The 24132-nt window shown below is 36.6% G+C and overlaps 2 protein-coding genes across 3 annotated transcripts; both read right to left on the bottom strand.

Moving 5' to 3' along the window:
• Window positions 1-381: 381 nt before the first annotated feature.
• LOC132284356 (COMPASS-like H3K4 histone methylase component WDR5A) lies at window positions 382-4347 on the bottom strand. The gene is made up of 2 exons (XM_059786454.1): window positions 3539-4347; window positions 382-924 (listed from the first exon to the last, which is right to left on the bottom strand). Exons 1-2 carry the CDS (start codon window positions 4184-4186, stop codon window positions 634-636), a joined length of 939 nt encoding a protein of 312 aa, XP_059642437.1. The 5' UTR covers window positions 4187-4347; the 3' UTR covers window positions 382-633.
• An 842-nt stretch (window positions 4348-5189) lies between these two features.
• On the bottom strand, window positions 5190-23502 carry LOC132284355 (probable starch synthase 4, chloroplastic/amyloplastic). Of its 2 annotated transcripts, none has more exons than XM_059786452.1 (19): window positions 22916-23502; window positions 18117-18168; window positions 17866-17941; window positions 17605-17733; window positions 15117-15321; window positions 14394-14528; window positions 13295-13399; window positions 13015-13113; window positions 11396-11525; window positions 10831-10881; window positions 10624-10734; window positions 9705-9814; window positions 9261-9429; window positions 9042-9128; window positions 7398-7469; window positions 6297-6410; window positions 5967-6028; window positions 5755-5854; window positions 5190-5608 (listed from the first exon to the last, which is right to left on the bottom strand). In XM_059786452.1, the coding sequence occupies exons 1-19, from the start codon at window positions 23011-23013 to the stop codon at window positions 5489-5491; spliced, it is 2025 nt and encodes a 674-aa protein (XP_059642435.1). In that variant the 5' UTR covers window positions 23014-23502; the 3' UTR covers window positions 5190-5488. The 2 variants fall into 2 exon arrangements, with proteins under 2 accessions (XP_059642435.1, XP_059642436.1); XM_059786453.1 differs by having other exon boundaries at window positions 5191-5608; window positions 18121-18168; window positions 22916-23008.
• Between the last annotated feature and the right edge of the window lie 630 nt (window positions 23503-24132).

Here is a 24132-nt window from a genome sequence, read left to right as displayed (position 1 = left end):
CTTTGGTCAATCGGACTTCTAAACCACTTTTTAAAAGTCCGTTTTCATAAATTTTACCAAACGCTCTTTACTATTAGCAAAAGACTTTTTGAGTTTAGAAGCCCGTTTTGAGGCTACAAAAAGCCCAGCCAAACAGGCCCCAAGTGTTTGAGATATTACCTCACAGTTATCCCTGTTGAAAAGATCAAAGCCAACACCAGAAGTACTGGGTATGTCATTCAAAGTTGCTGACTGCATTTTACATGGTCATCTTACACCCCAACAATGGAACTTTTACCAATCTGAAAGCTGTCTCCTAAGAATGCTTTTCTGCAAACAAAGAGAGCAAAGAGCAGTAAACAAGCACACAATGGACAACCCAGTTCACCATTTACGCTAATAGAAACTGAAACATAGTTTACATTGATCTAAAAAATGCAATATTCCTGGATACATTAACTTAAAATGAGCTGCTAAATATAGCCAGAAGAAAGGAAAATTAGGTCACTGGTGCTTGGATCCGTGAAGCAGTGATGTTTAAAATACAAACAGGTCAATCTCTCCCCCCTGCTATTCTTCGAGGCTCTAGCACCACAATGTTGCCAAGCACAGCTGCTTGCATCCATGTTACAGAATGTTTACAGGATAAATAAATCAGTCCTCTGGAGCCCATATCTTCACTGTTTTGTCATTTCCGAGTGCACCAGATGCAATCATGTTCTCACTGGGGTGACATGAAACTGATATGACAGTATCAGTGTGACCTTCCAATTTTTGAACTACTTTTCTGGTCTGGAGTCCCCACAAGTATACACAATTATCCTCAGAACCACTAACAATATACTTTCCATTCGTTATGGAAAATGCCGATGAAATGCAGTACTTTGAATTAACATGGCCAGTGTAAGTCTTCAGAAATTTACCAGTGGAAATGTTCCAAAGCCTCTGCAGACACAGATTACAAATCAAGATAAGATGGAAGATTATGATGACAGCAAGTAGAAGAAAGAGAAAAGATTAAAATAAAATTCAGATTTGTTACATTCATTGTTCCTTTGTAGTATGCATGACAGATGCAACAGATGTGCATTTATACAGACACAGGGAATGATGGCTATCTAAGATCTAAGAAAAAGATATATATGTCTCACCACATTAAAGTGTAATGCTAAATAGCATACAAGGACAACAGCATAACACCCAAGCCCGCCAGTTGCCTTGAGACAATCTTAATTCTCATGGCACCTACAACTCATTTTAAGGTGCATACCAGCTATTAGAAGGATCTAACGTGTTCTGCCCCCCCAAAAAAAACTTCTCTAGGTCTAATTGGGCATAGCATGTACTCTGGGCGTATCAGAGCCTCGAATCACAGTACTAGATTTCTCACTTTATTTATTTTTTAATCACCGAGGATGCATCCAAACCCCAAATGGGCCAAATCTAGGCACAAATTGATTCTGATGAGGAAAAAATACATATGCTCATTATTGATTTAAAAAATATTACCAGTTGATCCTATTTTTAATTTGATTATTGCATACCTCGCTAAAATTCCTTAGCCTTGCTCAAGAGAGAGAATGGTATCAGAGTCTAGTTAAAAAGTTTAACACTTGGCTCCAAATTCTCTCAATTTCCCACCCCATTTCTTGCAACAATCCCATCAAACCCAAGTAAACAAGATGCAGAATGCACCAATTAACCAATCCATACCATATTCTATATTTGGATTACAAATTAAATATTGGAGTCAGGTGTCCGCTTGGATCCTAATTCTGCCACCCATAAGATAAAATAATGTACAAGTAATAGTTTATCTTACTCTGATTGATACTTAAGGGTGTTTCAACCGAATATATGAAGGTTGCATTGAATCCCTTTCCTATTCATTGCTGAAAAGAAATAGAGAGAAGAAGCTACAGCCACCAATAAGTTGATTGCCTATTCTTTGAGCTCCTTTCCTATTATTCATTTTTGTTTCTCTGGGAGAAATATGCAAGGGCTTTTTTTTTTTCCCTCTCCAGCTTACCTCCTTCTTATCCTTCTCTCTCTTGTCGTTTTCTTGCTTTTTTCAGGGTCCAATTCTACTTCCATGTTTAGATTCAAACAATCTAGGGTTTTACATTTGATTACCCCCAATATGTATTTTTTATATTAGAGATTAAACGTTGAACTTGACTACTCTAGGAGTTTCTTATTTCACTAGCTCTCAGTTAGAGTATAAATTTTGAAATAAAAGTGAAAACTGGGCAATAGTTAACACCTTTTTCTTATTATTTAATGAAGAAGATAGATACGTGTGCGCGCGCGCAGGAGAGAGAGAGAGGGGGGGGGGGGGGGGGGGGGTGGTGGAGGAATAGAGTTGATGGCCAATTTTTCAAATTTGCATATTATTGTTGAACTTTTTAGTTAGGATTTTACATCATATCCAGGGTTCTAATCCTATCATGTTTCAAATAGGGATATATTGTATCCAATGGATATGATTTCCTATACTATTTGGGCATTTCGTACACCATATGCGCATCCCATCCAACATCCAAATGAGCCCAAGTTTAACGGTGAAATTTTACAAAACACCTTTTCCATTCTTTCCACTTGCCCCATACACAAACACCAAAATAGAGGGAGGGGGAAGAAAGGAAAAAAAAATTAAAAATCCTTATTTTCCTCAGGGTACTATTCATCCTTCATTACTTTGCTCTAGCTTTTCATCCCTGCGGGTATATACAAATGCCAAAAAGTATCCTAACAAGTTAATATACAACACTCTCCACACCTTGTAATGTGACATCTCCTAGAAAAACGGTACTAGGAACATTGAGCATCTTTCATCAAATGCTTCTTTGCACCTTTTTGCACTAGACGGTGGCTCTGCTAGTTTTACACAACACTAGGTTCAATTGGGTGCTCATGTCAGCTTCAGATATAAAACATCTATATATCACAAAAAATAATTGTGTTTAATCTTTTTGGGTTGCAAGGACATCTCTGTTTATCAAAATTGATTATCCACCTTCTTCCTCTAGCAAGTTCATTCTATCTCTAAAGTCTAAACCAAAAAATATCAATATACGAAGTAATATATCAAGTAAACACCTGTAGATTCTAGTCTCCTGAGATTTACTCAAACGGTAGATTAACTCAAATTCGGCTCCACATCACATAAGGGGTATAAATATTTGAATTCTACCAAGGTTGAAAGTAAAATTTTGAACTCAATCAAAAAGAAACTGGAGCCAAATTGACAAAAGATACCTACACTGAGAGGCATAAAAAAGAAAAAGAAAAAAAGACAGCATCATCAGTTTCCATAGTTAGGTGATGCGACCTATGTAGAGTAACAAATTAGGTGTTATACATATTTCTAGAATAGCAACAACATGTTACTCATCAAAACAAGGCCTTTCTACAAAATCTACCAAAAAAGAACCGCTTAAAAAACCAAACAATAATAATAATAATAATAATAATAATAATAATAATAAAATTGACTTAACAAGGTTAAAGTTTGAAGCTTGTATACCGAAATTTGAAGGACAAGGATGACAAAACTCACCAATGTATTATCTAAAGTCCCGACGAGAATAAACTTGCCGTTGGGCGAGAATTTCACAAAGCTCACGGGTGGATTCTCGTCGTCTATCAACGTCTTCATACAATGCCCGGTGGACGCGTCCCAAATCCGGCACAACCCGTCGTAACTACTCGACACGATCAAAGTCCCTTCCCGATTGAAATTGACTGCCGTCACAGGGTCCGAATGCGCGGGAAGCACCTTCAAGCACTTGCCGGTCTTCACATCCCAAATCCTAACCGTCTCATCGAACGAGCCGGACACGATCATGTTGGACTGAGGGTTGTAATTGACGCAGAAGACATAATTGGTGTGTCCCGTTAGGGTTTTGACGAGAGAACCGGTGGCGACGTCCCAGAGGCGGACGGTCTTGTCGTCGGAAGCGGTGGCGAGGTAGCGAGTGTCGGAGGAGAATGCGATATCGGAGATCCCCTGGTCGTGGCCTTGGAGTTCTTGGAGTGGTAGTCCATCGCGGGCGGCCCAAATGCGGGCGGTCTTGTCGGCGGAGGAGCTTGCGAGAAGTTTGCCGTCTTCGGAGAATTTGACACTTGAGATTGCGCGTTTGTGGCCGGTTAGGGTTTGTTTGAGCTTGTAGGGTTTCATCGACTCCGCTGGTTCTGTTGTCGCCATTCTTTGATGAGGGAGAGAGTTTGGGGTATTTGGTCGAATCTGTAGGGGTTTAACAAGTTGCAATCCCGGTTATATACGGAATGTCTCTCTCCCTCTCCCTCTCTATATACTAGTATTTATACATCCGCTTCGAACCTCAGTTGGATTTTGTGACAAAGTACGGTATTCCGAATGCAGTTTGACCGATTTATACCTTAACAGGGTTTGGTAACAGACGAAAACAGGAAGTAAGACGTGGTAAATATATATATATATATATATGTATATTGAAAAAATTAAATTTTCAGCAAATATTTGATTAGCATGAAAGATATTGAAGAAAGTGAAAAGGTATACCCTTTAATAGCCAAAAAAAAAAAGTTAACAACAAAATATAATAGTTTATCTGAATGATTTTTATTTTTATTAAATAAGATAAAAAGTCTAAATAAGTTACATTAAATAAGCCTATATGGACGGACCTAGAGATAGATTTAGGCTTTTATACTCTCTTTTTTTCAAAAATTATATATAAATACATTTTATTTTAGAAAAAAAAAAAAAAAAACCATAATTATAAGTTCGCCTAACATTTTTAAGAAAGCAAAATTTTTCTGTAATGTTTTTTTGGAAAAAAATAATATAAATAAATGTTTTTTTTTCCTTTATAATGTTTTTTTGGAAAAAAATAATATAAATAAATGTTTTTTTTTTCCTTTATAATGTTTTTTTTTTCTTCCTAATATTTTCATTTCTTCCTAATATTTTCATAGTTATATCTAATGGTTTCATTTTAGTGTTTTAAAAATAAATAAAGAAATAAAAATTTATCTAACTTTTTATTAGAAAATTTTTAGACATTTTTTAGAGTTCTGATAGTAGAAAATAAAAAATAAAAAAATTTCCCATAATTTTTTCCTAAGAAAACACAAGAAAATTTTACTTTCTCAAAGAAAATATATGAAATTTCACTTGTACCCCTTTTATGTAAGTTTCACTATTCAAATAAAAAAATGAAATATTTTCACAATTTTCATGAAAAACTTCCATGCTAATCAATTCCTTTCATTCACTTCAACTTTCCAATCCAAGGATATAATTACGAACTCTTGCAAGAACAGAACGCGTTGGTGGGACCAAAAAAATAAGGGGAGTTTAGTTTCTACACCGAGCTCCTGCATGCACGCATTAATTATACATTTGAAAAATAATAGCAAGTTTCTATGTACAAATTTTCTCAGCTGTTTCTAATTTACAACAAGCCTTCCTTTTATTGAGTTGCATATTTTTTCCCAGAAAACCGATTGACACAGAGCACCTGCTTCACGAGTTCTTTATGGATGTGTAAGCAGAAACATGTATGTCACAGCACTCTGCATCCCATGAAAAGTCCTCTCTCATACCATCCACAATCTTTCTATTCCACTGCGATGGGTTGTTCTTCTACAAACAAACACGACAGTGGATATCCATAAATCTTAGTTCCCTAATACTAATTTAACTAAGATTTTATAATAATAATAATAATAATAATAAAATCAATGTAAAAAAAAATGTTGATATTTTATGGCTGTGCAGAAGATACACACAATTTCATCGATCGCTTGGCTTAAAGACACATTCCCAAAAGTATTGCTGATGTGCTGTGAGAATCTGGTGCTCTCAAAGTCGTAATCTATGCTACCATGCCTGATGAGATATGTCGCACGTAGAGATATCAACACCTCTCCTTTCCATGAGCAAGAAGAAAAATACATTTAAGCTAATTTAGTTTAGTTTTTGAAATTCTCCATTGAGTTACCTGAATTGGTTGTCCGTAAGAATTGTTGCAACTGGAGCAGCTCCATACCTTAAAGCCTTCAGCTACAGTTTTTCAAATTAAGCAAAAAAAAAAAAAAACAATATTATCATAATAATAATGATGATGACAATAACAACAACAATAATGTAAGCAAAAATAATAATAAATTGTGTGTGGTGAAAAAAAGTCAAACAAAAATAAGGGCCGAGGAATTATAAAGATGATAGCGAGGATTTTATAACTGCCCAAAGAAGAAATTAGTTCCAAATAACGATAATGTGCTGCAGATGAGCTGCTTATTTTGGTAGAATATTTCTAAGCTGTACTTACCGGAACTTGTAGCACTGGATCATCAAATGATTGGCACAAGATAATGTCAGATCCTGCAAAGATTAAATGTGATAAAGCTTCGTCGTATTTGTTTAAAAATCTCACATTATCATCCTGCGGAGCACAAGATATACCTTATCAGTTGAACATCAATTGGAACAATTCTCATGAAACAAATTGTTCTCTGGCATCATTAATAAATGTTCAGGCCATTGTTTCCAGTCAAATTAAAATCAAAGAGAGGAACAACTCTGACAGATCATCACTAGTAAAATTTGAACATTAACAAAATACGACCTAATGCATAGCCCATCTATTTTGGTAGATTTGTCACCGAACCACCTTCCATCCAAAAGATTTGTACAGCAGTGGTTTATTTCAGGCTTGATGTATGGTAATCACAAAACTATATTCTTTGGATTTCAAAAGTGTGATTTATTCCAGCTCAATTAAGATGCTGACTGACCTATCAGTATTCTCTAAAAATTAGTACCTATGAATCCTCTGGAAAGGCACCTTTGCATTAGGAAATAATACCATGTCCAATATAATAAGAAAAGTAATACACAGTAGAAAGTTACAAGAACAATAAAGCAATTTTAAGACATTTAGAAGCATACTAGCTTTTTTAAATGGGTAAAAAAGATTAATACCTCATCACTTGTAATGTATAAAAAACTGATACAAGCAGGATTTATTTTAAAGCACGTCAAAAAATTATATGGCAACCCAATTAACAAAAGAAACCCAGGCATCCATTTCCAAAATTGAAAAAGGTAAAAAGAAAAATAAATAAATTGATGGTACATGGCATACACCTAAAGATTTGGGGAGGTCAAAAGCACACATTTGCCCATGCCTCACCTCGTGGAGTAGGCCTAGTGAGGCTTCTGCTTAGAATATTGCTTCATGACCACCTTGCCCTGAGGTGGGCCTCAGAGGAAGCTTTTTAAAATCTTGATTAGCAGGTACATACGATGTTTGGTAAAAGGTTCCCTACAACATTTAGAACTAACGACAATGCCTAGGATATGTTATATGAGTATAATCATCCTTTTTACTCTTCTAATTAACAAGCAAGAAAGTAGACTTTGCTTGTACCTGGAGTTCCTCCTGAAAAGCTTCCAGTGCCCTGTTTATGCCTGGAACTTTGCTAACCCCCATGAAGACGAACTGCAGAAAAATTACTAGTCAAATCACATTCATTGAAATAGTTAGGAGACTGCTGGAGTTGGGGCTAAAGTCCTTGCCTGGTGGGTCGTTCTTTGAATCATTAGTCAGTTTGACCTTAGCAAGTAAAGGACTAGCTAGCCAGAAAGGAGTCTTCACTGAGTTGGCACACAAAACCCCCCTATACTAACAAATTGGTGCAAAAACCCCCACTAAAATTAAATAGGTCCCTCAACTAACAAAACCCATCATTTTACCCCCAAACCCGTGACCGACCCGTTAATTGGACCGTGAGATGACAAATTTGACCTTATTATTTAATATTATATTAAAACTTACAAATTGTTTTTTTAAGCGACAATTTTACCCTTTCATTAATCATGACACGGCGTCGTTTGTCAGCAAATTGTTTCCTTCTCTCTTTGATTTCATGCACAGACTTATATACATATATCCATATATAGATATATATATATATATATACACCCTCCGGTATATTAGCAATGAAGTTACTGAAAGTGGGTAAAGCTCTGCCTCCTACATAAGCTTCTGCATCAACTTTTAGATGCTCAATTTTAACTTCAATTGTGGGCAAATCAAGTCCAACTATGAGAAATCCCATACATACATATACACACACTTCCATATTTCACCTGTAATGGCCTTTCACAACAGCACCATGTGCTCCAATCTCTCGGTTTTATTGACAGCTAACTGAACCCCAAAAGGATTGTGTTGACTCAAAATTAACTCATCATATTTTCATCCCAACCATTCGACACCGTAATAATCATGGGGCTTCTTGTTCATAAGTGGTGATCATAGCCGAGCCAGGAAATTGAATGGGTTCTTTGTTTACAAGTCATATTTAAAGAAATCCCAAATGGGGTTTTCATTAAAATCGCCAACAACAGGCAATTTCCAGGCCAAACTCTTTCCCACCGTCCGTGCACCTCTCCTCTGTCATCTCACTGGTTGTCAGATTCCAAAAGCTCCATCTCCACCGATCCGCCGGCATCGGATTCATTGATCGTAACTAGTTGAGAAACGAGAATCCATGTGTGGTGGCCACGGACTAGTTGTTGATTGATTTTGGGTTTGGGTTTTGGTGGCCGCCGCCGGCATAAACGAACCAATGGAGCATGAAGACCCGGAAAAGAGCTTCAACATTTAATTGAAGAAGAGGAGTCGGGTATTTTTGTAATTTTACAATAATGATTATTAGTTTTTAATTTAACATTAAATCATAAGGATAATTTTTTCTTCACACAAAAATGGAGTAACATGATAACATTTTTTAGTTCAGGGGGTGGGTTATTTAATTTTAGTGGGGTTTTTTTGCACCAATTTGATAGTATAGGGAGGTTTTGTGATTTTACCCCTAATTTTATTAAAAGTTTTTAGTGGCTGATTGGCTCACCACTTCTCCCTTACTCTTAAAAACCTGATCATGATTATCTCATTTACTTCTAAAGTAACCTTACTACATCAATGATCAAGGATATCAGTGGAATTTCGCTACCAAACCAAGCTTTCTACAAAAAGGAGCAATTCAGCTCTGATAGAAGTAACAACCTGAACGCTCCTCCTGGAAGCAATCCAAACAAGTGTCTTCAGGTTCTCCAGGTCAACATCTGACACTTCCGAATAAATGCACGCAACCTGATAAAAAATCATTTTATTAGAATATGCTAAAAACATGCTAGTACATTGCAGAGAAAAAATAATGGAAATTAGGTTATGACACATGTAGTAGAGATCAAAAAAGATAACAGTCCCCTATAAATCACTTACAAGAATAAGAGAAGCATGCTCAGACAACCCCAGGTGCTGCTGCAATGCAACTTTACAAGCAGCTTTCCCCTTCATGTCATCTGCGCTATAGCTTTGTGGAAGAAATTTGTCTATGGAAGGATCCCAGACAGAGTTGTCAAATCCATAAGGAGCAATGAGCAACTTGTTCCTAACATCCAAATGCAAACATCAAAAAATTGAAGGATAAGAAAGTTCCATCACTCTTCTAGATAGGCTACATAGAACAATGACAAATAAAAAACAATAACCGAACCTTTTACGTGTTTTTATTTTCCCAGTAAAAAAAACCTTTTACATGTTGCACCAAGAGAAATCTGTTCTATTATAGTTAGCAATAACAAGAAAGAGGGTGGGAAGACTAGCAGAAAGACATCATGGGACATTCAATTATCCAAATTGAGGATGGGATAAATTACTACTTACTTGTGGAGAGCTAAGGTGGGTTCCAACCCATGACTCAAACCATGAATAATTTGGCCCTTCGAATGCATGGATGACACTTTTATGACTTTATTGGAGTAAACAATTCCACCCTGCATATTTGTAAAAGGAAAGAAAAAAAGATCAAAAGATGCTGGTAAAAAGCTGAAAGAAGCTGGAGCTTCCATACTCTAGAATTATCAGAACATTTTTTTAGGGGTAACTAGGATATCAAAACATAAAGATATACAGATCAATGGATGGAAAAAGGTTTGGAGATCTGGCCTTGTAGCAATGCACTCACAGAAATGAATGCTGGGTTTTGAGGAAGGCAAATTCTTGCTTTGCGGAATCAGCCAAAGCCTGCAAGGCACAGCAGCTTGTTGGGCCCCACACAAAAATGGGGGCCACCAATCTGATTTCTTGTCAGCTTGGGCGATTTAGCCCAAGCAGCACAGTCCTTTGAGGAAAAGATGCTAATACATAGGAAGGATGTGAGAAATAGAGCAGGCCCCTGGTATGGCATATACCAGTGGGAAGTAAGATGGCCTTTAAATCCTATGATTCATGTTGGATCATAAAACAAAAAGTTTTAATTATAACTCCTTTTTGAAAATAATCTAATGAAATTCTTTGAACCATTGGATCTACAAATTGCATCTCAAATTTTATGCATACGACTTGAATTGAAAACAAGTCCTAATGAACACATATATCTAATGTGAACATGATCAAATTTAAGTTTCTTATGCTCCTCCTCTTCAAGGAAACATATATCTAATGATTCCATAGAGTGATGTCATATATATCATCAATGACAAAAATAGATTGACCTAGCCTTCTCAATTGAAATATATAAAAAAATAAAGGACTTTGGCCTAAATTATGACAAAAAGAAGTCTGCATAGGAAAAAACCCGTACCTTCAAAATGTTGACAAGATGTGTCTTAGAGTTATCTTGAAAACGATCAGGACGGTGAAGTCTAGAAGGATCAAGTCCACATAGCGCTAGCTTATCAGGTTGCTCGAGACACTAGAATAAATTTTATGAAGTGTTTTCATGACAATAGTTTGCAAGGACCCATCAAAAGAATGTATAACTTCGGAAAAGAGTACGACAGGAACTTGCCTGAGAATTAAAGCCATGACATGTTAACAGTATTCTAGCACTTCCAAGTCCCTGTATATTTAAGCAGGAACATTTTTTTATGAGAATGTGTCACACAAGTAATATTTTAGAGGTTAAAATGATAAACAAGTGCAACATCATGCAATGTGAACATACAGAATGCTTAAACAGCATAGGGACAAAGGAGCAGCATGCTCTAAGAGGCACACCCAATTTAGTGACAATACTAAAACTACGTTATAAACCCCTAACAGCCTTCTACAATGGGACTAGCCACTGGATACAAACTCTGCTTAGAGGCCAATGTCCCCCTATAGAGTTCTTCCGAATCATTCAAAATGAAATAGGCCTTCAACAACTACCAATGTCGAAGCAACAGATATTGACTCGTCAGAGGAAAAAACAGACTGATTTTCTTCCTCTATTTGCAATGAAAAACTGACTGCAGTGCGATGATCAAATTCTATTCAAGAAACAAAAGAGGACAAGCTTCATATAACACAACTGCTGCATGTCAATTCATAATATCGTTATAATGAAAATAAAAAGTAGCTTTACGTTGTACCTGTTTAACAAAAACATCCCAGAAAAGTGGCCCAACAATAGCAGTTTCCCAGTTGTGTATGTGTAAAACATCAGGCTGCTTTCCAGATTTTACAATATAATCCAATGACGCGCGAGAGAAATAAGTAAATCTGTCAGCATCAAGTAGATAATCAATTGAAAGCAAATAGTTAATAATCAATAGCAGCTAAAATCATCAGAACATATATGACATTTTTTTTTTTTTTTTTTGGTTGGGGTGGGGGGAGGTCCAAAGGCGAAGTGGGGGTGGAAACTAGGGTAGCCCTCTCCTATATTCATAACCCCGCTGCCCCAATACCCAAAAGAAATAATGGAAGAGAGATTTGATCCATAAGTCCCGTGTAGTAATAGAGTTTAAAAATAATAGTTGCTGTAGGGAAAAGAAGATTGGCGCTGATAGAGAGTGAATAAGAACAAAGAACAATTTTTTTTTTTAGTAAATGGGCAAATCCAGTGTACCAAAGTTAGATTGGGGTTAAACAGATCTATTACTTGACCGTTGTCTAGATTTCAGTTGCTCCACACCCCCCCCCCCCCACCCACCCCCCCCCCCCCCCCCCCCCCCCCCACAAAAAGGGGTCAAGATGAAATTTATCTTACTCTTTAAAATAACAGTCAGCTAGGAAATTGGAATTGATTAGTGGAAATTCAAGGAAATCAGAAAATTTGAAATGTGATGGAAATTTCAAATCAAAATGATAAGAGTCAATGTCGACATGCCATTCACCAAAGAATCAGCTTTATGTTACTATACATATTTTTTTTGACAAAAGGAAAGAATTAATGAAGAACAAAAACCAAAAAGAAAAATAAATGGAAAAGATAGGCAAAGTCCAACAATCCAAAGAAGAAAATAGCTTTTCTTACTACTGTATTTTACTAAAAATTCAAGGACAATTCTAAAATTAATGGGATAAACATAAACTTTAGACTTTGACATGAAAGAGCCGAGTAACAGAACCCTAATGCAGCACGGATTGTTTTCTAGGCATCAGTTGTTGGTGTGCATAGCATTACTTCCCAAAAAAATATCAGTTTATAAATGCTCTCTCCTTAATGAATTGACACGATAAGCTTCTCATTTACTCTTTACCCAAGCTACATAATGTTAATGAAGATTTTTGGTAAGAATTCTTTTGGATCATTGAAAGGGTTGGAGCTATCTTCTCAGGAATTTTCTCAGTGCCTTTAGAATCCTTTCTCATCACCCTGGACAACATATTTTGGAATTTCACACTCAAAAATTTTCTTCCTCCAACAACATATTTAACCACTGATAGAAATATTACGTGACAAGGCTCTGATGTAGAGTATGTGGAAGGCCTAAAATAGATCTAGAGGGGGCAAAGTGAATTAGCAACCATACATCCAACAAAATTGCATTAATAATTTATAGAGAAGAACAAGAACTTGAGATTTTTAAAAACATATGATTTCGGACAAATTTGAGAACATGGAGTTCTGTCAACAAAAAGACAAAGACAAGAAACAGATTAATAAGGGGGGGAAAAGATGATAAAAATCCAGAAAAGAATGCTGTCAAAAGCACCTAGAAACTCTTTCTTTATTTTATATGAAAAAGCTAAAAACATCACTGACCGTTCAAAGTCGTTTGAGTAGCCATATACTCTCTCATGGTTGAAAAATGATGAATAATAAATAGGTTGTATAAAAGTAACTCCAATGCCATAGACGACACTGTATATCAAGAACACGAAGTAAGATTAGTACAAAGGAGTAAATAGTAAGAGAAGATGCAGAATGCAGTTCCCAGATGACTATGCTAATTTCATATTCCTTTAATAATAATGGCAGAAATAGATAGTTAATCATGATAATCAGCATAACTGTACATCATACAACAAGCAACCAAACTTACCCAGTCCAAACTCTATTGGCATGCAATTGACCATTAAAAAATGAGAAGAACTCTGCTTCAATTTCTCGAAGCCCTTGAACCTTATCCAAGTTAAGGCTTGCATACCTGCTCACAAGGTGATGAATTCCTTTAAGCCTACAAATCAAAATTTTATCTTCCCAATCTAATTATAATTAAAAACAAAAGAGATTGATGGAACAGAAAACGTTTAACAAAATTCTTCTGTACAGGAAATGGCAAGGTAGCCATAAATATTTGGAAGACTAGTCAAGGCATCTAGGCGAGGCCTAGGTAATTCACCCTTCCAAGGCAAGGATTGCTCTCACAATGCTAATATTGTACATTTTCTTTAATCATGAAGTTAAAATGCACAATTTAGTTCTAACATTTATAAAAAAAAAACTGCCTATTGAGGGTAAAAGTAATCATTCAGTGTCTATTGCAAGATACAACATATATGTACACCAGATTTGAAAATATATACAAACAATGCATAATGGTCACCGAAAATTATGAATCTGAATGAAATATAGCCAAAGGGTTCGCCTAGAAATTCCAAATAAAGAAAGGTCAAAATCATCAAATAATTCTAGACCTAAAAAAATCTATTATAATATGTCTAACAAGGAGATGTAAATATGCTGGCTAGTAGCCTTGAGTCCTTGACTAAACAGGAATTCTGGTACTCCCGCCAGGAAATATATTAAAATGTTTATAAAATAACTCATCATCTTAATGTTTAATATCTTATTCTATTCACTTACCAATGACTACTTGCCCATGGTCACACGAAAGTGTAATGGCTGACATATATACTATTATATCCATCCCTTTTGGTCTATTTGATATGGTTTAGTAAGTCTCTTCAGAAATATGGCCGATTTATACTGTGGAGAAGTTTTGATTGACAAAATAATTGAAGAAAGAGATTGAAGAATAACTGAATGCATGAGAAAAATACAATGAGGTGCTGAACACATGGATAGTGCATAGAATCTAGGATAACATCATGACAGTTTCTATATAAGCATGATAAAATGAGGATTTGCTTTCCAATTGCTAAAAAAAATTGGTAAGAATTTCGAGAAAGAATTTATACTTTGGTAAAATAACCTCCACCAGATTTCCCTTTCTTTGTAGTGCACGAGATAAGCCTGTCACATATGAAGCCAAAGATCCAACAGAAACAACTGGTGCCATTTCAGTACAAATGTGGACAATGTGAAAAGCCTTCCTGAAATGAAAAGAATTAAGATTATGTTACAGCACAGAGAATAAAAAATAAAATTTAAAAAAAAAAAAAAAAGAAGAAGAAGAAAAATAAAGCATCATGGATGTGAGTTTTCTTGTTGGTACAAAAAAAATTGTGACAGAAAGAGAAGAATATTTGAAGACTTGGAGTTCTCCAATACACGGAAGAGTACCATATCCATAAGAAATACATCTACATAAAGCACAACTTTTGTGTGACAATGTTATAACCATATCAAGATTGTTGCATAATATTTCCATTAATTACTTTGGTAATGTCGTGGTGCCAATTGTTATCGTGAGGCAAAATATGTACACTACTGTTCAATCACCTTATACAGTTATGGCTACAGTTCAGTTAGTCTCCAGCACACTGGCTGTTATGCTTGGCTAAAAGATTGTCAACAAAGTATACACACAAAGAGAGAGGGAACGCATCTGCTAATGTGCAAAGAAAAAGTTTTAAATACAGGGATAAATTTCCAGTAAGATATACACTAGGCCACCTCTCAAACATCATCCTTCGGATTCTATGATAAAATTAGTTGCAATGTGTAGTAAAAAGTTTTACTGTTTGCATTTCTCTGAGAAGTTCCGGAGTTTGGCCAAAAGTTCAAAATCACTTTTAGGCAGGATGTAAGAGAAATCATCAGCTACACTAACTTTTGAATCCATGACCAGCCTTCTTAAATCAGATGCTTCCCCAGTGCCAATCACGCCTGTAAGGATCATTGAGTCTATCCTAAGCAGCAACTCCCAGCTGACTGATAGCTTATCTGATTTAGGTTTAAAACCAATAAAAGAAGATGTTAGCTTCAGATGTATGCTCTTCACTTGGAATTTATATAGAATCAAGAGAATAAAGAAGAAAATGAGCACCAAAATTTTCCCTAGGATTTTCAAGTGCAAATATAAAGAATACTGTTATGTCTGGAAGGTACTATTGATGGTATAAGCTCATTAGCTCACGATGTTCACGATGTCTCACAGAGTTGCAGACACTATTGATGGTATAAGCTCATTAGCTCACGATGTTCGCGAGGTCTCACAGAGTTGCAGATGTGTAAGTAAGTGAACTCTACAAATTTGCACATACATTTTCAGATTCTATATTTCTTAGGAACAATCATCTCACTCAGTCAAAGATAAATATATTAGGCAATATTGTACCTATATCTCATGCCGACATGCATCATCCAACTCTTGAAACATATATGATAGTTTATATTGCAATCACGGGACCTCAATGAAGTACACATAAACTAATGCATGTGCAATCGAAATGTTAAATGTGCCAAAAATATGTTAGACTGCATGGTGATATTGCATGGTCATTGTGAAACTTATCCTGATGGAAAATTAAGAAAAATGGATGTGCACATGTTTTCCATATGAAATTTGCATACTGCATAAGCAAAAAATATGGTGTACCATTGGGGAATCAAAAAAGGGTAAATTAATGCCCAAATTACCACAAGGTGATTTGACAGTATGACCAACTAGGACATTCAGCCACACTCAAAAATCACATGAAATTTCACTAAGGGAGTAAAGACCCATCGAGCAAAATAACTGGACTGCCAATTATGAACAGTCTCGAAATATATGTGAGGATTGATATGGACCTGGTATTAGAGATAAAGGGTTTGAGCCTTATCAAAAATTGACGATAGAAAGTGAAAAAACCCTCTAATGAAGCACAATCCAGTCAATGTTGTGTAATTTTCTAAAGTCAGATCCTGTGATTTCATCCCAGACATTCTCCTTTCCATTCTATGCAACTTTTAACTTGTTCTTATTTGAGTGTCAAATGGAAGAGGCCAAGTCAAAATACAGTGTTTCCATTGATGCTAGAGCTTATGTGTGTGTAACAAGCAACAGCGATTTTCCACCACCTAAACCAAGCAAACATCATGTTTCATTCAATTGTATGCTGCTTGACATCTTACTCAACTCTCAACAAACTCTCTTTTATGCATGCATACATCTACAAGCATGAAGCATGTAATATCCTATGCAACACTAAAAATGTTGGAGAGAATAAGAGTCTTGCATTTCTTTTGTACCTTCAATTGCGTTTAGGAGAAAACCTAAGCAGATGAAATTTCTCCCCACCAAGAGAGTTTGAAGAACTCGGAATATACAATTGGAAATGCAGATTACAGACAGATGAGCAATAAAAAAAATTGGAGCAATAATTCAATCCCTTAACCATCAATTAAAAGCCATCTGCCCCGATTCTGGATAATTTAATAATTTATGAAGCTCTGATACTTCACTAAAGGACGAGAGTTTCTTTAAAACACTAGAGAAAAGAAAGCAGCCCTAAAAGGTTTGAAACTATTATTGTATTTCTTTTATATTCCAATTTCTTGCTCTGACCCCAATGCTAATAACCATGGTTTGCTTCAGCAATTGATTCTATGAATTAATGGAATAAACCAATCCAAGGTACAAAGTTGTTTTAGAGTGCCCTACAGTTGGAATGAATTCAGTGAACAAGCAGTATATAACTATGGTTGTTATCATGCTATAAATGAGATGTTGTGATTGATGAATCATGACAAAGCAGAAAATCAAACAAGAAATAAGGAATGGAAACAATTAAACAAAACGAAAAACCAAACTCAACACTGAACACAGAGATTTAAGGTGATTCATCCTACATCCACGGGCGAAGACAACGAAGAGATTTCACTATGTGAAAAAGAAAAGAGATGTACAAGTCTCTCAAACCCTAAAACCCAATAACCCTTTTGTCTTTCCCTCTTTCGGAATTTTCACTATTTAGCCTAAACAATACAAGCCAACACTATTTAGCCTAAGAACCGGATCAAAACCGTCCAATACAAAACGGTCAACAGATTTTTGCCTCATCGGTTCGGAACTCGGTCTCACAGCGCCCCAAACATTGAACTCGGACCACAAGTCAACATGAGATATTCATCCCATAAGATGAAGACACAAAAGTGAAGAAATGGGATCTGATGTATCAAGATCCAAAATCAGACCGCTCATAGTTTTATCCACACCAGAGACTACAATTTTAGAGCAATTACCTTTTCCAAAGTTTGCCTGATCTTTTAGCTCAAGTTGTTCTATTCTATCAAGCAACAATTTGTTTTCTCCCTTCATCTTATCCAGCTCCTCCAAAGCCATGATGCGTTGCTTGTTTAAGTACAGAATATCTGAATGTTGATTACTAAAAGCATCAGACACATGATAACTGAAATTTACAATGCACAATTACACCAAAATACATAAAATGTTCAATCTAGAACACCAATTACAAAAAATAAAATAGTCACACAAGAACTTACTCTGCTGAGCCTCCCTGAAGAGTCGCCAGATGTCATGTTTCTTTTCTGTTTTTCTATCCATAGAGTGCAGCAGTTCCTATAAAATAACAACAAAATCCTGTGTTAGCTGGAAGGATAATAGGAAATCAGTACATATCTGAGCCATATCCACTTTGTCATGACCCTTAACCTAGAAATAAAATAAATTAATAAGAACAAGTCCCTTAGTGAGTTGCAAATATACATAATAATTAAAAAGAGAAGAAAGATACCCACTCCATTTGTGAAGGTCCTCTAGATAAGCTGCTTCCCTCCCCATTCTTCCTGCAAATGATGTCAAACTACTTAAACAAAGTAAAATATTGCAGCCTAATTTGTTATGTGAGATACTAGCAGGAGAAGCTAACTAGAAGTGTTGTTCCTTAAGGAACTAACAGCATCAAAACACAATCAGGGATGTAAAACTTCCAGCTTCATGTCTTCTTTCATATATCCGTAAATTGTTTTGCCAAGAAAATGTTGAAAGAAACAGATTTACTTCTACGAGGATCTTTTCGGTAGGCATAAAGGTAGTAAACTGAAACAAGGAAAACATAAGGCTCTTTGGCAACTTTGGATCTTAAAGCTTGGTATAAGATTGTTCGTTTATGCAGCAGGTGTGGTAAAACAAGCTCAATAGGTAGAACAAATGGACTGATATTTGAAGATCTCTGATATCTGTTAAGCACAGCAAAGACTGGAATCTAAATATATCATTTAAAAGCACGAACCAAAAAGTGTGTGTATATATATATATATACCATAAATGTAAGCAGTATGTTTTAGATTGCAGTTAAAAAAATTGTGCTTTTAATAATATGATTGGCTATAAGCCTGGATGATCTAAAATCAATTAATGATTAAATGCACACATAATGCAATAACAATATCCTAATGCGGGAGAATGAGCATCTCTACAGTGAAGTTTAAAGGAAATGTTTGACATGTAATTTTACACAAAATTTACATCTAGAATGATGCAACAGTGACCCTTTTTTTATTTATTAAGAAGCACATTGATAGTCGTTTTTGTTTTGAAATACATGGGAGTCAAATGAATCACATTGTTTTTTTTATGAAAACTATGCTTAGAAATTCTCTTTGTGTAGCATTACATGAGTTAAAATTAAACCTATATCCAACATCAAAAAAACCATGAACCACCTGCTATACACGCAGAAAGACAATCAGATTAAATTGAATTGCAAACAATAAACAAAGCACATAAGGAAACAATTTTTACGTGGTTCAACAAACACCACCTGTCAATGATTGAGAAATTATAATGTACTATAGATTTTGAATATGTAATAACCCTCACCCTACCTAGACACAATATTGTCCGCTTTTGGCTCCCCCGGACCAGAAACTTCCCAAGGGGTCACCCATCTTGGTACTACTCCAGGTTGAGCACGCTTAACCTTAGAGTTCTAGTAGGTTCACAACCATCATGTCTTTAAAACGCGTTGTGTCATAGAAGGGTGTTGAATCTACATATAGTACTTCCCATTTTCACACCCAGGTGATATGGGATTGTGAACCTGTAACTCGCCCAGTGTGGTAGCACACTGGTGCTACCTGCACAAGCTCACACACACCCGCCCACAAGGTCATCACAATCACCCCCCCCCCCCCCCTTTGGGTTCCAGCTGGGTTAGGCTCTGATACCACTAGTAACAACCTTCACCCTATCTAAACACAATATTGTCCGCTTTTGGCTCCCCCGAAGTAGAAACTTCCGAGGGGGTCACCCACTCTGGTACTACTCCAGGTTAAGTACGCTTCACCTAGGAGTTTTGGTAAGTTCACGGCCATCACGGCTTTTAAACGCGTTGTGTCATAGAAGGGTGTTGAATCTACATATAGTACTTCCCCTTTTCACACCCAGGCAATGTGGGATTGTGCACCTATAGCTCATCTAATGTGGTAACCTACTGGTGCTACCTGCACACTCTCACACACACCCGCCCACAAGGTCGCCACAATCACCCCCCCTTTGAGGCCTAACGTCCTCGTTGGCCACCCTTCCGGCTGAGTTAGGCTTTGATACCATTTGTAACAACCTTTACTCTACCTAGACACAATATTGTCCGCTTTCGGCTCCCCCGGACCAGAAACGTTCCAGAGGGTCACCCATCCTGGTACTATTCCAGGTTAAGCATGCTTACATATAGTACTACTCCAGGTACTATATTGTGGTCTGGGGGAGCCAAAAGCGGACAATATTGTGTCTAGGTAGGGTGAGGGTTGTTACAGAATACACTACACTTCAGACCAACCAATAGCCTAACCCTGCTACTAAAGGGTACTTGAGCCCTAAAAACTCTCCACTTCTTTGCTCACCCTAGTGTCCCAAACATCTTAAACACCCATGCTTTTATGCTCAATCCTCCTATTCTTTCATCTCTCCAACCATCTCTACAAGGCTTGCGAGTTGAAGAACAAAGAATCCCTCATAGACCTTTCTCTTATGAAACTAAATATCTCACTTTCCCTTTGTCATTCTCACAAGTCTCAGTTAACTAATCTAGGTTTCTATTTATACTTTATAGTATTGCCCAAATAACCTATTGAATAAAAAATACAATTCATCTTTGGTCATTTCCCATGCAGAGCCGACTTCAATACAAAAACCTAATGGAAACAAATTCAAGACATTTTAATAACTATCCACCTTGACTCAAATTTTGACAACCCAAACGTCACTTTTCATACGAACATTCGAACAGTTCATCACAGCCCCCATTCCAAGCGCATTACGAATATAACCTGCAACCACTACTAAAGGACTTTCATCAAGGGACCATCCCTAGAATCCCAAATTCCCAATTGACTTTAAGGCCTTCCACCCAAGGACTTAGCTAACTTGATTAATCGAGCTTTCGTGTTGTGTAGCTACATCGAAGAAAACTGATTGACTCCGCGTATGACTAGGGCTACAAATGAGCCGAGCCGAGCCGAGCTTTGGCCTGCTCAGGCTCGGCTCGCCAAGTTCAGAAGGCTGCTCGGGCTCCGGCTCGGGCGAGCTCAATTTAGCCAAGCTCGGGCTCGGCTCGGCTCAAGCTCACATTGCAGAAATCAGCCTCTCAATCTTCTGCTCTTCGATCGCATTACAGAAGTTTCTCAATCAACGGGTTAAACACTTTTCTCTTATCTAATTATTCCGAAGCACTCTAGCCCAAAAGTATTTTTCATCCTCTTATAACTCCATGAAAAGAAGAAGAAAAAAATGGTTGTCAAGATAAAGAACATGAATCTGAGATGGACAGATTGAGATTAATAAAAATGGTTGAGAGAGGGAGATAGTAATAACCTTGTGGTAGTTGTTGTTGGAGTAAGATTTTCGCATCGGTCACTAATAAAGTAGCTGCCAACATGAATCTGAGATTGACGGATTGAGAGGTCTCCTATGGCTGCCGTCTTCAACAAGAGTTAGGAACTTAGGGTTTCTTTTCTTTTGTTATAGTTAATTGGTTATAATGTGTGTAATCCAACGGCTGTGATAAATTGCATAGGTTATTGGGCTTATTAGCTTTAGGGCTTGATATAGTTTAATTTTATAAAACCAAACTACTACATAGACCTCTAAAAACTTTTAAGTGTTTGGGCTAAATTTTAGTAGCAAAATTTGAAATATAGGCCCTATTAACTAAACGAGCCTGTTCACGAGCTTGGCGAGCCGAGCTCATCATTGCTCAAGCTCGACTCGTTTATTAAACAAGCCTGGAAAATGAGCTCGAGCTCGGCTCGTTTACTAAACGAACGAGCCCAAACCAAGCTTTTAACGAGCCGAGCCCGAGCTGTTCGTGAACAACTCGGTTCATTTGCAGCCCTATGTATGACTGATCCCTTTACAACTATCTGGACTTTTTTTATGTGTTCAACTTATTAGGATCAAGCCAAACTCCTCAGTGAACCTTCAACTTTGATACCATTTGTTGTGCATGGAGAAACACATACGTATTGAGATCCAATCACATACAAGAGAAATATTTCAACTTAATTATGTCCAAATCAACATTTCTCTTGTTCAACGCCCAAAACAACACCATATAGTTGAATCTTGTTGCTCAAGGATACTTGAACCCTAACGCACTCCCCATTTCTCTGCTCACACCAGTATCCTGAACCCCTCAAGCATCCCACAGTTCTCTCTCTCCTATCATAGTCTCTATGAAGTTGAAGGATACAAAACCCTCAGACATTCATTTTATCATAATACTACTACTCTCTCGCTCTCTTTCTCATATCATTCCCACAAACCTTTAGCTAGTATTTATACAGTCCTGAACCAAGCTATTAATTTGTAGGACGAATTTTACCAAAACATTTCCTAACAAAAACTTTTTGTTTCTCTAAAATATAAACTCGATCAAAATAAAATTTGAGACACATGTCAAGTATCAACATCATCAACTATGTCAAAACATTAAACTAATATAATTTTATTATCGAGAAAATCCGAAGTTGAACCAAATGCAAGTCAATAATTTGGCAACAATTGAGCAATCTCATGAATACTAAAAATCAAAACTTTAAAGACTGCATGGCTCCAAGAACATCAGAAATTATAAATACATAGCTCAATTGAGGAATATCAATCAATACCAATAATACAGGTGTGCTTGAACCATTATCAATTGCGATTGTTGCATATAAAAGCATAGGAGCAAACTAAGATACACAAGTGACACATACTGCTAGAAAACCCTTTGTCAGCATTACTTTATACATTATTTGGGCAGCTAAAAAAAACCCAAAAGTTTTTTTTTTTTTTTTTCTACTCTAATCACCAGCCTGGAGGAGTGTGGTGTTTTGGGGCTTTTTGATCAGAGAAGAACCACTGGTGTCAGTAACAGCACAAGACTTTCATGGACATGAAATGAACACCGTCAAGCAGTAATTCAGTAACCCAGTATACTTTTAAACCATACATATATGTACATAGAAAAATATTATAGTTGATATATATAGGTATATATATATATATATACATACATATAGTGAAGCAATATTCAGTTCAGAAATTTACCCCAAGCAACAATAGACACGAGCTTTAACAGGTTTCGTGTTAGCTGTACTGAATTTCGGAAGAAGAGTAATAGCAGCAACATTTAGAACGATCTCCATTGCTATCTTCTATAGAGAGAGAAAATTATACAATCCCAGCATATGGAAGGATTTCCATTACTGCCTTATGGGGAGAGAGTTTTATCGTGCTGTAGTGTAGGATAACGACACAGGAAATAATCAATCGCCAGAGCTTTCATTTTACCGTTTAACACAACTGTCAAATATCACGGGTTCTGGTGTGGGTCTGCCTGCCCTGTCAAACCTTCTCGTGTCCTAAAATTATACTTCCTCCATTCCAAAAAAAAAAAAAATTTTAAAAAATTCTCACTCATAGTTCTCCAAAAGGAACTATATATATATTTTAGGAATGTAAAAAAAATAAAAATAAAAAATGTAAAATGTTAAGAAATTAAATAAAATAAAAATAAAACATATCCCTTTTTAACGGGTTAATTCTGTGGAACCACAATTAATTTAAATATGGGTCATACCCATCGTAGTTAGAAACCATTGTCCAACCCGAACCCGAACAACCCACAAACCCCAGAGAGGTATTCAAACACACAACCCAACCCTAGCCGCGCGACTTAAACCCCAAGCCATAGTCTTCACTGTCAACTAACACTAAGGGTCAGTTTGGTAGGATGGGTTTGAAGGGAAAGGGAAGGGAAGGGGACGGAGGGTAATAAAAAAATTGTGTTTGGGTAAAGTTAGTGGAGGGAAAGGGAAGGAGAGGGAGGGGTTTGGAGGGTTATTTATAAGCAACGTACAGTAATTTTTTAACCTTCCAAAATTGGGAGGATAAGGAAGGAAAGGGAAGGCAATGGCATACAAAATATTTGTTAGGCCAATTTTACCCTCAAATTTGCTCTTCATATTAGGGCCTGTATTCAGCGCGGGAACAAAGGAAGGCGTATATTCAGCGCGGGAACAAAGGCGCCAAAATTCACTGGTATAAGAAGAAATAGGAGAGAGAAAAGGGGGAAGTGGGTTCACGTATGGGAGAGAGAGAAGGGGAAGTGGGTTCACTGCATGGTCTCTGTGCCGGAGGAGGAAGTTGATGATAGAGATAGAAGGGAAAGGTTTGTAACGGCTCCTTAAATTTCCTAAATCCATGCTCTCGGCATCTCCAAGAAGAGCCGCCTCTAGAAATAGGTTGAGCCGGCTCCTTTATTG

The sequence above is a fragment of the Cornus florida genome, unplaced genomic scaffold (assembly GCF_030987335.1).
Source record: "Cornus florida cultivar Cherokee Brave unplaced genomic scaffold, ASM3098733v1 CherokeeBrave_3.0.0_Hap2_Chr11, whole genome shotgun sequence".
In the NCBI taxonomy this organism is placed as follows: domain Eukaryota; kingdom Viridiplantae; phylum Streptophyta; class Magnoliopsida; order Cornales; family Cornaceae; genus Cornus; species Cornus florida.
The sequence above is the reverse complement of the archived record's forward strand: the minus strand, read 5'-3'. Positions and strand labels throughout refer to the sequence as shown.

Coding starts and splice junctions, on each gene's coding strand:
- LOC132284355 (XM_059786452.1), bottom strand. CDS start 23,013: ATGGAGATCGTTCTAAATGTTGCTGCTATTACTCTTCTTCCGAAATTC. Junction 13,400..14,393: donor GTGGAGGTTATTTTACCAAA/GTATAAATTCTT, acceptor CCTTGTGAGCAG/GTATGCAAGCCTTAACTTGG. Junction 6,029..6,296: donor ATCCAGTGCTACAAGTTCCG/GTAAGTACAGCT, acceptor GAAAAACTGTAG/CTGAAGGCTTTAAGGTATGG.
- LOC132284356 (XM_059786454.1), bottom strand. CDS start 4,186: ATGGCGACAACAGAACCAGCGGAGTCGATGAAACCCTACAAGCTCAAA. Junction 925..3,538: donor GGACTTTAGATAATACATTG/GTGAGTTTTGTC, acceptor CTGTGTCTGCAG/AGGCTTTGGAACATTTCCAC.